The sequence below is a fragment of the Poecilia reticulata genome, linkage group LG9 (genome assembly GCF_000633615.1).
Source record: "Poecilia reticulata strain Guanapo linkage group LG9, Guppy_female_1.0+MT, whole genome shotgun sequence".
NCBI lineage: Eukaryota > Metazoa > Chordata > Actinopteri > Cyprinodontiformes > Poeciliidae > Poecilia > Poecilia reticulata.
The window spans coordinates 23,721,612-23,735,396 of record NC_024339.1 but is presented as its reverse complement, the minus strand read 5'-3'; the positions used below and the strand labels follow the sequence as shown (position 1 = coordinate 23,735,396).

Sequence of the window (13,785 nt, the reverse complement as noted above, 5' to 3'; positions counted from 1 at the left end):
TATATAGGGCGGAGCAATATAATACAAGTATATCAAACATTGCAACATTGATTTGTAAAATTTGTACTAAAAAAAGCTGTTTGGAATAAGGAACAGATCATTAAAGCAATATTTTCCCCCCTAATAGATTTATTTTATTTATTTTTCAGGTCATCAAATAAAGTTGAATTGGAAGTTGAAGTCCTAAAAGGGGTGCGGGTTTTAATGTCTTTCTCAAGGTTTATTCAATGTCACATGCCGTTTTTATTTTAATTCTGTAAAGCACTTTGAAATGCCTTGCTGCTGAAATGTGCTATACAAATCAAATTTGATTGATTGATTGATTTGATTGGACAAAGATGGCCTCAGTAACTACAACAGGACATTTTCACATGATTACTGCCTGATCGGTACCAGCAGGTAATCACTTTAACAGAACCTGTGTGACAACGCCGAAGGAGAATGTCCTTAAACGCGAACCTGGGTCATTCAGCCGGATGACGACATAAAGCACATCAGCAGGGCCACATCTGAGTGACTATGGCTAATTCTGACTGAAATGCAGAGGTGTGACCTTAAATTGGCTCTCCATCCCCAAAAGCTCTCCAACGAGGCTGAATTCAAACAGTCCTGTGAGGAAGAAGAGGCCAAAATCCCTCCACAGAGACTCACAGGTTCTGCAAACCCGTGATGGGTCTTAAATCGTTCCTACCTGTAAGCCATATAAAAGGAATCTGCACGAGATACAACATGCTGACCTGAGGTTAATCCAGCCTTCGACAAAGTGAGAGCGATACTTCAACAGATAACAGGAAGGCTGAACAAACAACAGCAAAACTGCTCTGACTTATTTTCAGGATTTTTGTTTGCAGCCTTTTGAAAATCTCTGAGTTAAGAACTTAGATTTCCACACACACACAGAGAGAGAGACTGGTATTTCAGTAATGCTGCTAGCAGTGCTAATCCCTAATCTAAAATGCTGCTAAGAGTTTTACAAAGCAACACTAGGCTCATTTTGACTTGGTAATAAAATATTAGTGAAATCTTGTTTTACAATGATGGCTCTTTCATACGCATGGTGTGAACATCTCTGCTTTCATTTTAAATAAATAAAGGCTGCTCACAGGAGGAAGGAAAGACAAAAAATATGTTTTGAATACTGTTGTCTAACAGTCTAAAGAAAAATCTGAATCGGCTAAAACTGAAATCTTTCACACAAAATTCAGAAACCGACCACAAAACTCTTATTGATGTCTCATTTTATAGCAAAACAACCATTGTTGATCATCTGAAAGTTACGTGTGTCAGATGACAAAGGTTAGCAATCCCTGCTCTCTGTATCCAGACAGAGCGAGCGCTGGAGCTCCAGCTGTGTGATGACAGATGAGAGGATCCCACTTTCAAACGATTCCTGGTTGAGCTTCAGATCATATCAAATGGTTCTTTAAGCCGATGATGTAATTGTGAAGACAGCCTGAGAAGACGGAGAGGACACACGCTGGCGTCTGCCGAGCGCCGTAGCAGCAGCAGCAGCAGCAGCAGCAGCAGCAGCAGCAAGAGGCATGCAGTAAGCTGATTTCACAGCTCTTGGAAGGATAATCTGCAGGAATAGTAGCATCCCTGCATCATGACTCAGACGAGGAGAACTGACTGCTGAGAAATGATGATGGAGAGGCTCTGGCTGCAGTTTACCCACTTGGCAAGATTAGTTATTTATTGTTTGTAGCACAGACCCAGACAAAAAAAAAATATATATATATATATATATATATATATATGGACAAAAAAAGCAGAACAAATCTGCAGACGTTAGTCAGCTGTTTCAGGCTGTTTCCACCTACATGTAAGCTGTTTTTTATGAAGCGGCTTTCTGATTCACGGCCTCCCGCTGTGAAATAACCTTGAGATTTGATGAAACTCGTGCCGCTGCTCTGCAATCACCCGTCGTACAAATAGCCAACATTCAGAGGCTTCTGCTGAGGCTTTCACATTACACTAATGTCCACGTATGTGCGCCGCTTCGCTCCGCGCACCACTGACCTGGGTAGAAAGACGCTCTCCACCACATAGAAGTCTTGCATAAGAACATCTCTGTCCGGCTTTGAGGTGAGGTTGCCCACTGTGTAGCCGATGCCGAGCTGAATGGCTCCCTTCAAGGCCGACGACGTGGTCTGGACGTGGAAACAGACAGAAAAACGGCACGTTTATTTGGAACGCTAAAATAGCAAGGATTAAAACGTCGCCCTGTCGGAGCAGACGCCCTGCAGACATTTGCAGCGATCTACAAATTTACTGCCACTCTTGGTAAAGACGTGTAAAAATCCCATAAATAAAGCAATGTGTTGGAGAAATAATTGTGCTAAAATTTTGTTTTAAAACAATTGTTTCTTAAAATTAGATTTTCTTTCCTGTTGAAGTAAATTGATTGACAAAAAAACATTTAGGGTAAAGTTACTTTACCTGCAAATGTATGAAAATATTTTTAGACACATTCATCACTGGTGGATAATTACTTTGTCTACATCTAATTATTCAGTAATACTTTGTGAAAATTTTGAAATAATTGTTCTCTGAAACACAAATACATATTTAAAGATGTTCTTATGGAACAAATAGTGGAGAAAATTGCAAAAAAAAAAAAAATAATAATTTTTTTGTAATTCAGTGATTCTTGAGAATAGGGACAAAATGGGTTTTAATTTTCCCATAATTTTTTTTTATTTCTCAACCTTATGTATGCAAATATGACAAATAATGTTTTGGAAATGTAAAGATGCTAAGGTACAGGCTATCAGTTGCAACAGTTGACCCAGAACTTTGTCATCACCATCTGACAAAAATAAATATAATTTTTAATGACCCTATTAGTGATATTTTTACTCATTTTACAGACAAATGCTTCTCAAGAAACAAAATAAATATTATTTAAAACACAAAACAACAAAAAGTCCATCCGACGGAGTTGACACTGCATTACGGAGTTGACACAGAACTGAAGGTGGTGACAAACTAGTGAGTAAAATGAAAAACKTSATACATGTGAAGTAATGCAATTCATGTAAAATACATTAAAATKAATTAATTGCACATTTAAGTGAGATTTGACAACAATTTCACTGAAAGAGTCASAAAAACTCTGATGGAGTTGACATCTGACCGAGTTGACAAAAAGCCAAACTACCTCAATTTATATGATGTTATTCTGAAGGAGACCATATTGTAGCTCATCAGGTCCATGAAATCTTTACATTTTACCAAAATTAAGCTTTTATTTCACAAAATTTCATAAAAGTTTTGTAAAATGTCAGTTATGGAATTGACACATTATGGTTGTGACAAACAACTTAGGAATAAAAAGAAGAAAAAACTAAAGAATAACATAAGCTAACCAGAGCTAACTAGCCCTCTCAGCAAAGGAAGANGTTGACACAGAACTGAAGGTGGTGACAAACTAGTGAGTAAAATGAAAAACTTGATACATGTGAAGTAATGCAATTCATGTAAAATACATTAAAATGAATTAATTGCACATTTAAGTGAGATTTGACAACAATTTCACTGAAAGAGTCAGAAAAACTCTGATGGAGTTGACATCTGACGGAGTTGACAAAAAGCCAAACTACCTCAATTTATATGATGTTATTCTGAAGGAGACCATATTGTAGCTCATCAGGTCCATGAAATCTTTACATTTTACCAAAATTAAGCTTTTATTTCACAAAATTTCATAAAAGTTTTGTAAAATGTCAGTTATGGAATTGACACATTATGGTTGTGACAAACAACTTAGGAATAAAAAGAAGAAAAAACTAAAGAATAACATAAGCTAACCAGAGCTAACTAGCCCTCTCAGCAAAGGAAGAGAAAGGAAGAGGTCATGGGGTCCTCAGAAGTTCTGGTGCCCCCCAATAATGCCAGATTGTCTTACATTCTTTTCATTTCTGACGGTGTTGACAAAAACTAGGGACAAGTTTCAATAGAGTTGGAAAATATATAAAAATTATTTTTAATTCAATTTATTGATACTTTTATAATTATTTATATGAATACTTGTACTTAATTGTCATAATATATAATTTTTGTATTTCTTTAATAGTTTTAAATTATATAATGTATTGAGTTCTGCTCCTGGACAAGGGCTTTTACAGGCATCATCCACCTTCTACAATGTTTAAAATAAAAAAATATTCAGCAAATACCTGGAAAATATACATTGTTGTGCTCACATGACCCAGGTTAGTTTAGTGAGATATTTGAAAAAAATATATTTGGTGTATATTTTATTCAAATTTTGTGCTTTATCCATAGGACCCGTTTTGTCCCTATTCTAAAGAATCACTGAATTAACATTATTAACTGGAATTGAAATCAAAACAATTATAAAACACCATAGTGACAACATGACACCATTTTGCTGTGAGAATATTTCTATGTTATTGTTTTTGCTTCAGTGTGTTTCAGATTAAAGACAACACCAAATTAAATAACCTCCCATGTGTTTGTGACCATATATTTCTGTGTATGTCAACTTGGACGCGTTTGTGTGTAAACTGCCGTTGGACAGCACTTGCTTTGAACCGATGGCGTATAAATAAACCGGGTTGAATAAAATTGTTTTGTAGTGCAACAAGAAGATGCAAATAAATGTAACCACCACCAAACCCAACTAAAAATAGCTCATATAAGCTGAGAAACAAATATTCCTGTCAGGTGGTTGGTCAAAATAACAAAATATATTCAGACCAAACGAAGACAAAGATAGCTGCTGTGCTACAGGAAACGTTATGGTTACATCTTTATAAATGCTGCCACTCTCAGTGACGTCTATAAGGGAAAAAAAAAAAGCAAAGAAAACAAGTGGGACCAGCACTTGACTGGTCTCTGGCAGCGAGCCCTAACAGGGGTCAGGACATTATGTGCTGCAGCACAAGGACATTTTAACCCACTCAAGTTACTCAGAAGTAAAGCTGCTTTGTACGCAGCGGCTCTAAAACTGAAGCATTTACCAGAATCAGGTTTAATGCGATCAGAATAAGGAAACAAACCGTAACGCAGCAAAGCTCTGACAGGCTTTACCTTCTTGTAGGTTTTCTCTCGGCTCGTGGTGCGAGGCCCTTCCATCCTGTTTTCAGAGGTGGTCGACATCTAAAGGAAAAAGATGGACCCAAATCAAAAACCGCTACGTTGCCAACAGAGGACTGGTGCTTGTTACCTAACCTCAAATTAATAATAAATAACCTTTCTGTAAGGGCACGAGGGTAACTTACCTTGCTTACAGATAAGCAGTGCTGGACCAACAGCAATCAGGACAACACCTCTTTATTATTAGGTTGAGCAATCATCAGGAGAGTCTCTACAAGAGAGCAGGAACAGAGAGAGCATTATGTAACAAAACCAGAGGCAAAACATCACCCATAAACTCAGCATTTCAGTACGGAGAAGCAAGTTGAAGGTAATAATATAAGTTTAGGACAGAGCTAGTTAGGCTGTTGCTTTACATAACTTTCTGACGGTGGACTGTGGGTTGTTTGTGTGTAGTAACTCTTTATTGGAGTCTTGTTTTGAAGCAACAAAACAATCCTGCTTGGCAGCTTAACGGTTTGAACTGTATCTCATTGAAGTGCAGAGCTGCGGTTAATGAGTCAGAGCTCAGGGGCGAAAGTTTTCACTATGCTGACAGCACAAGCAACTTCTTCCTGAGCCGCAACACTCCCATCTGTCTGCTGCTCCCCTCCCATCGCTGCCACTGCCTCCCACCCCCCACGCCCAACCCACTCTGCCTGTTTTGCTCTTTGACTTTCCAAGGAAAAAAAATTTAAAAAATGGCAGAGCGACGTGACTGAATAAAATCGCACCTCGGTGTCTGTGTCGCAGGCAAATCAGTCTGCAGGCTGGAAAAGCTTAAAAGGAAATCTTGGTTAAGCCAGGACTTTGCGTGACAAAGCTGTGGCGTATCTGCACTCGCCACATCACCTGCATTTAAATGCACCTGCAGTACCTGAGCACCTTGAATAACTTTCTGCTTCCTCAGCGTTTGACGGCACGTCCTCAGTCCGGCCAACCGTTGTGTGACCAGCGGTCACATCACCTTCAGAGCCGCTGCACATCTCAGTGAAAGCCTTTTCAGAGCTCTAGAGTCCAAAATAATCTTTAGGGATATTATCCTGCGACATGGGCCAGATGACGGTACCCAGGTTTTTAAAAAGTGGCAATTTTCACATTTCATTTCAAATCCTGCTATATAGATGCCAGAGAAAACGGCAGAGATTTCTACAATAGTGTGAACCATAGAGTACCACTGTGCCCCTCCCCCACATGTTGCTGTATAAAAAAAAGGTTCCTACACTTGAATCTGTCTTATAAAATAGACAAATTTGAACTGTCATCTTGAAAAGCCCAGTCACAGAGTCAAAATAGGTGCTATAGATGACATTATTATTACTGTAATATTATTCTTGTTTGCAGCAGTTAGGAATAAATGTTGCATTGTGTGTTGTAAATAAAAGTAATTAGTTCGTTTTATATGCTTTTGTTTAAGCTTTTTGGGGAAAAAAATACCAACAAAACAAAACAGTGTAACTATGATAACAGGTGTAAGATGGAGATCCGATTCAGCAGATTTTCAGCTTGATCAGACTGACCAGTCCGAAATTCATAAGTAAATCTTTTTCTGATGACCAAATGCTTAAAATAATAAAAGAAAAATATGGCAACACTCTTCAGTGTAAAAGTTTGACTGAGAGAAAAGCACTCAAGATTAGCCTTGAGTGCTCCTTCAAGACAGTGATATATCCAGCAGATAACAGGAAGGCTGAATAAGTAAAGCAAAATGCTCCTGTTGAGTGTTGTTTACCTCTCTCGCTCTTTGAAGATGCTGGATTTGGAAATGTGAGCAGCATTTTAAAAATCTTAGGCTGCCGTTTTTATTAAGTTAGCTATGCTAACTGTGCTAGATGTTTATTTAAGGTGCTAAAGATTGTTCAAAACTTCACCTCCGTAATCAATTTTTCAATTTTAAAACATCAGTAAAATCTTGTTTTACAACGACACATGGATAATAATCATTTATGCCGTAATGGGGGGGGGGGGGGAAATCTTTGGAATCCTTCTTACAGTAAACTTCTTAGAAAGAAATCGGATCTTCTGAAGAAAATATGGGAAAAAAAACCTGATTAAAAAAAATAAAATAAAAAATCAACCATCAAATTTTGACGGGTCCGCCTCTCGTAATGAAATCCTAAACGTGCTTCCTTCTTGGTGAAAACGTGTTTTTAAATAGAGCCAATGTATCCTTCTGGATGAATGCAGGCTCTCATGCACTGATAAAGAAGATTAAAAAAAGAATACAGCCATGAGCTCTCATCTCCAGATAAATTCTTATCTATGGACCAGCTCCTCCGTTGCTATAAACACAACAAAATATACTTTGGCTAGAGGCGCAAACTAATCCATCACTGTTTGGAAACTTGCATCATTTATATCTTTTCTTTCCCCCTTAAAAAAAAACAAGACTCCGTCAATTATAAGGAGGAATTATAACACGCTGATGCAACATTTGCCTGAAGCCGGAGAAGACATAATGAGATCCTGTTATCAATCATGAGCTGTGTCAATAGAGGTGAATCTGGATAATGATGTGTTGATCCACCTGAACCATTATTCGCTCCGACTGGCCTGGCGCTCTCTGAAGCTCAGGAATGTTAATGAGTCCGGCTCTCAGAGTTGCCCTGACCTGAGCTCCATTTTGTGCGCATCCCCCGCTCCCACCCCTCCTACTACCCTCACCTGACCCCACACAGCCCAGCTGGACGCTCCAGGACCCTGTTTCCAGAACGATCCATGAGAGGCCGGCAGCTGCAGCGAACAAACAGCAGGTCTCCCGTTCACTTCATAACAAAAGGCAGGCGGACGTATGAACACGCTGACGTGAAGCGAAGCGAATGGACGGATGATCTTAACCAGCCGTGACTTACTCCTGTCATCCACACCATTAGCAAACAACGCAGGCACGTTGGAAAACGGCAAGGGAAAAACAGAAACAAAGTGAAGCGTCAGTGAAACGAGACTCAGTTCCGTCACATCATTGTCTTGGACAGATTATGTTGTGGAGGAGATGCTGGTGGTCTGGATGAGAACCAAGTGTAGAAACAGATCCAAGTGATTAATACAAAGGAGACTCTGTTTATGAATGCCTAAAAATTAAAAACATATTAGCTTGCAGTGGCTTGCAAACGTATCCACTCCCTTTGAACTTTTCCATAGAGGCCAGCTGTGAAGTGGAAGAGAAATGATACATAGTTTTCTGCATTTATTAGGAAAATTTTGGAAAAGTGTGCTGTGCTTTATATTCAAACCACTTGCATCAATTCTTTGCTAAAGTCCTGCTGCAGTTGTGAGTCTTTTGGGCTACCTGTCTTCCAGATGTAAACATCTACAGAAATATTTGCTCCTTCTTTGAAAATTGCTGAAGTTCAATTCTCAAAGAAGGATTGGATGGAGAACATGTATTCATCTCCATCTTTGTTCACACTCCGACCAGTTTCCCTGCCCCTGCTAAAGTAAGACATTCCTTCAACCTGATGCTAAAGCAAGAAATGGTTCACTGTGGCTTGAGGTTTTTTAGGGTGATGCTCAATGCTAGTTTATCTCCACATGCAGTCATAAGAAAAAAAGTCGAACTTTAGTCTCATCTGACCAGAGAACCTTCTGCAACCAGAATTCCCAGTAGGTTTCCTTCAACAGTGGCGATTCGTTCTTGTAGGCCAGAGTTATGAAGTGCCTAACTCATAGTTGTCATGTCAACAGGTTCTCCCACCTGAGCCGTGGATTTCCCAGGGTCACTATGGTCCTCTTGGCTCCTTCTCTGACGAATGTGCTTCTTGCCTGTCAGTTCAGGTGGACAGCAATATCTGGGTAGGTTTGGAGCTGTGCCGTATTCGTTCCATTTTCAGAAGACGAGTTGAACGGTGCACTTTGGGATGTTTAAGCTTGGCATATGTATGCTTTGTAATCTAATCCTGCTTACTATACAGTTTATTCACTAATGTCCCCTTTTGCACAGCTATGATAGCCAGATGAAGTGTTTATTTCCCACACTGCAGTCAAAAGAAGAATCAACAACAAGTTCTGCTTGGACGAAGAAATTGTGTTGTACAAGGTGGAAATTGTTTGTGGAAACACAATTTACCGTGTTTTAATAACCTGGACTACGTACTCTTGACATTTAACTCACTTTTCTTTTGCACTTTTACATTGTCTTGCTTGTGTGTGCTTTCTTCTAATCGGGTCCCATAAGATCCGACAGGCTCATTCCACACTGTGGACGACTCTGCTCACAAACAGCTCCACTATAACTCGTCCCACGCCCTTGTCCAAAATTCTTTCCCCCTGCAAACAGGCCCACTTGAGCGCAGATCAAACACTCGTTCTCATGCCATATCTCCTCCGTGGTTTCAAGGGTACTGCCAAGGATGCCGGCCGGCCCCAGTGGAAGTCAAACAGCAGCGCCGTAGCCAGGCAGTCTGGGAGACAAAAATCTGATGCAGAGAGGAGACAAGAGCCGTCTGCCAACGACGCAAACCAAATAAAGTCCAATTATTATGAAATTAACCGTCTCTGACAGCGACATTTGAGCCGAGGCGTATTCAATCACAGAGGTTCCTGTAGTCACCAAGATACAAACAAACCCAAAGGCTTTTTCTGGGGGGGGGTTTCCCTCTGCTTTGTTTCACTCCCTAGAAACAGTAATATCGGATTACTCCAACAGACTGTAAACAAAATGATGAATCAATATTGAGACAGCAAGGCAGAGCACTAAGGATCAGGCCGCCTGGCTGCCGTGACCCCCGCAATCTCTTACCACAACGTTAGATGAGCAAAGAGAAAAGGATTTCGGTGGAGAAAAACCAAGAAGACGCATGCTGTCATCTTAGCTCATCCTGAGGGGAAGTGGATTGGTCAACTTCCTGTTTTAAATACCAGACAGAGAAATACCAGCATTATCTCCTGATTTAATTCATTTCTTTTTTGTTTTGAATATACGAGCGAGAAGAGTCTCATCAGACTATGAGCAATACAATTATATATGGAGATGAACTGATCAAGCCTATAGCTGCAATTTACATTTTTTGATTTTCAGTTTGATATTTTATCTGACAAACTTGCTATTTTTCTGTCAAAGCCATAAAAAACAGAATGTACATGTTTAGAGATAAGAGTTTTTAATCCAACAGGAAATGGAAAGGATTACAGAACAATCCCAGTTTATGAATCCAAGCATGTGTTTGTCACCATGAAAACATGTTGATTTTGGAGGCATTTATAAACTTTTATTAATTTGATGAACAGGAAAAGAAGAAATCAGATCTTTTAGAGTTTGACCTGTGAAAATCAAGTGAAAATTAACTAATTTCAATGAAGTGGCTAATTAATTGCATTACTAAGACAAAGATTGAATTAAATGAGTATTTTGAAAAATGTTTTTTTTTTTACATTGGGATGTCATGATAAGTACAGGTAGAAGATCCCAATCATTGTCTCTGATTGAAGTCAATTTTCTGTCCTACTGTCACCTGCATGCCAGTAAGTCAAGCATGTTTTTAAAACATGGTCTATTTTTTCATGCACACCTTTAAAAATTGCAATAACATTTTGGTGATCCAATATATCTGAGATTTCACCATTAGTCTGTATACAAATCACCACTACAATGAAATTGACTGTGAAAGAAAGACTGTGCTGGCTGCTGCAGCATTGGTAAATGCTAGAAATCTAATGGATTGGATTTGTATCAGGGTAAAACAAAAATATTAGACAGAAATCATTTTGTGTTGTAAAACGGCATACTTGGAGTGTGTGTTTGGTCACACGCTTTGATTAATCAGGCCAAGAATGTGAAGTATTTGCAAAGTGTATTATGGTATCTTGATGGATTTTGAGTGTGGGGAGTCAACTTCTTCCAGCAACCACAAAAACTTTCTTATAGGAGGCAGCTTCTGATTCATGTGCTGAAGACTGAAAGAGTCGTTCAGTTCGGACTAATCCAAGATAAGAAGCAAAAGAATAACGGCCCCATACAGAGTTTGCGAGCCATGAATGTTTTTTCTGTTTCAATAGAAAACTATCAAATCCACTCTTCAACACACGCCTCCCGGCTCCCTTCTTCAGCACATGAAACCGATCTGTTTCATGTTTTACTACATTCGGAGGATTGTTTGTTTTCATCCCCTTTCTGACGGACAGGCTGTGACGCAGCTTCAGGGTACAGTCTGCCCACTAACAGCAGGCACTATGCAGCACTGCAGATCTTGGAATGAAGTCTGTGTGTGTGTGTGCGTGTGTGTGTGTGTGAATGTGATTAAAAGTCTGAGGCAGCACCAACAGAGGTTGAGGATAGCTTATCAGACAGAGTAGCAAACAGAACTGAAGTTAAGTGGCAGAGCTTGTTAATTTAGCCAAATTTTTAAAAAGCCTGGGATATTACCTCATTGTAGTGTGAGGAAAATAAGGAAAAATCTCTTGAGAAACCAACACTGTCAGCTGGCTGCGGGAGGAGTTGCCTGATTGGATCCCTGAGGTTTATGCTTCGTTAAGATGTCTTAACTAAAACAAAGAATGGAACCAATAAATTCATGAATTGGCCAGAAAACCAGGGTGGATGTAGATTATGTAATCCTGTATGATTAATATTTATATTTTTGTGTCTGCCTTCATGTGCATAAGAGTGACATCCCATTCTTAATCCATAGGGGTTTAATATAATGTTGGCCCAACCTTTGAAGCTATTAACAGCTTTACGTCCTCTAATCTTTTCGCAAGGTCAGACGCTGATGTTGGACAAGAAGATCCTCTCACACTCAAAACACTCTCTACAGGTGGGGCTAGTTTTTCTACACAAACTCACTCATCCATACTGCTAAGCACAAAACAGTTTGGTAATCCCATCAGTACCAAACTTTGCACTTATGTTTTATGCTCTTATGGCAATGACCAGGCTAACTGAAGGTACTCATACTGTGAGAGTGTGTGTGTGTGTGTGTGTGTGTGTGTGTGTGTGTGTGTGTGTGTGTGTGTGTGTGTGTGTGTGTGTGTGTGTNGTGTGTGTGTGTGTGTGTGTGTGTGTGTGTGTGTGTGTGTGTGTGTGTGTGTGTGTGTGTGTGTGTGTGTGTGTGTGTGTGTGTGTGTGTCATGGAGAGGGATTTGACCTTTTAAATAAGACACAACCACACAAAAAAGGGGCCCAACAAGAGGGTGGGGGTGATGAACATAAAGGAGAAAGACGACGACAACGAGGAACTGCGACACGAAAGGTGTGGAAATATTCAGAGTCATTCCTTTTCTTATGGTTAATGCAACACTCACTAAACCGGGTAACATATTAACAATGTTATTCTTACAGAAGAGAAAAGAACAACTGCGGTTGGCACATAATTAAACAACTAAAGAAGTAATGTGTTCACTTTATTTTGTATGCCCAGCGACTTCAGCTTGTGTGTTTTTGAAAATCAGATCATCATTCATCACTTTCACTCGAGTCCCTCTTTGCATGGGAAGCAGGCAAGGAGGAGGTCACCCTCCGTGTCTGGAGAGAGTCACGTGATTCATCCGAGGGAACAGAGTGGGAGGGAGCGTTGAGTGAAACACGGGGACAGGAATATATAGAGGGAAAAAAGTAAGACAATGTTCCCTAAAGATACAGAAGCAAACAAAAGGAGCTCCAATGAGCGTGATAGAGAACAACACCCCACTCTCTGAGATGACGACCTATTAAAAGCAGGCCTTTTTTTTTCCCCTCAGACAGCAGATGCATCCATCACCAGGCATCCAGCGGAGCCTCGTGTCCTAACGTCATCGTCCAGGGAAAACAAACGGCACAAATACAATAAGAGACAGGGTTTCCCAGCTCAGCCAGGCCCTTCCAGGGTCCAAAGGTCCACTCTCCCTCAGTAAATCCTCAAGGGAGACAGAAAGTTTTATTATCTAGAAGTATCACAGTAAACAGAAATGGCCCAATGATTCTAAGAGAAGGTTAATCATTTCATCAAGAAAGGAGACACAAGCTGCACTAGAGAAACTCTTCCTCTTGTCTCGCTCGTTTTTCTCCCCACCAGTTGTCTTCACTCAGCTCTCCCTTTCATCTTGTGATCTTTCCTTCCCACTTTCTCACTCCGACTCCCTGAGCGGGCCTCTGCAGACTTTGTCATTATAAGGGAAGCTGGAGGGAGGGGGGAGAGAAGGGGCACTACGGAGGACTAAAACAACAACAACAACAAATATCTGAATGATATACATTCCTGTGAGGCTGCCAGCTTAATGCTCAGCTAGCAGCCTTCAGCCGACCGACCGGGATTCAGTACAGGACAATTACCAGCTAAACGTCCCCGCAGGCCCCCTCCGACAATGTTCCCTCACCCTTTCAAATCTGGTGCCCATGAGTCGATTGGCCAGACCAGGCAAGCAGAGGAGGTCATTAAGATTGAACGGATAGCTTTGAAGTAAATAATGAGGATTTTAAACAGATCCCGGACTGCACACGGATGTTTGTGGACGGTCTTCAAAAGATTCGACTTTCTGTTTGTACGCATGTGAGAAATTTGGAGTAGTTCTGATCTTTTCGCCCCTGCGCCATTTCACACCTTTGAAGCTCTGGCCGTTTTGTGCCCAACTTGTTTTGACGTTATAGAAGAGCTGTCTGCCAGTGGGCGTTTCTGGCTCGCTGGATATCAATTCACAGCCACCAGCGGTGCCTTTCACACCCATCTGACATCAGACAATTTAAATCTTTATAATCTGCTCGTAGATTAATGT

The 13,785-nt window shown here is 40.2% G+C and overlaps 1 protein-coding gene across 1 annotated transcript in view; it reads right to left on the bottom strand.

Annotated features, from left to right (window-relative positions):
* Positions 1-13,785, bottom strand: part of pip5k1bb (phosphatidylinositol-4-phosphate 5-kinase, type I, beta b) — a 39,947-nt gene that overhangs the window by 21,577 nt on the left and 4,585 nt on the right. Inside the window, exons 2-4 of the mRNA XM_008418849.2 lie at positions 5,247-5,332; positions 5,056-5,124; positions 2,020-2,150 (exon numbers count right to left, since the gene is read on the bottom strand). Of these exons, the coding sequence (XP_008417071.1) occupies positions 2,020-2,150; positions 5,056-5,124 (200 nt within the window). The 5' untranslated portion in view covers positions 5,247-5,332. The remainder of the gene's footprint in view (positions 1-2,019; positions 2,151-5,055; positions 5,125-5,246; positions 5,333-13,785) is intronic.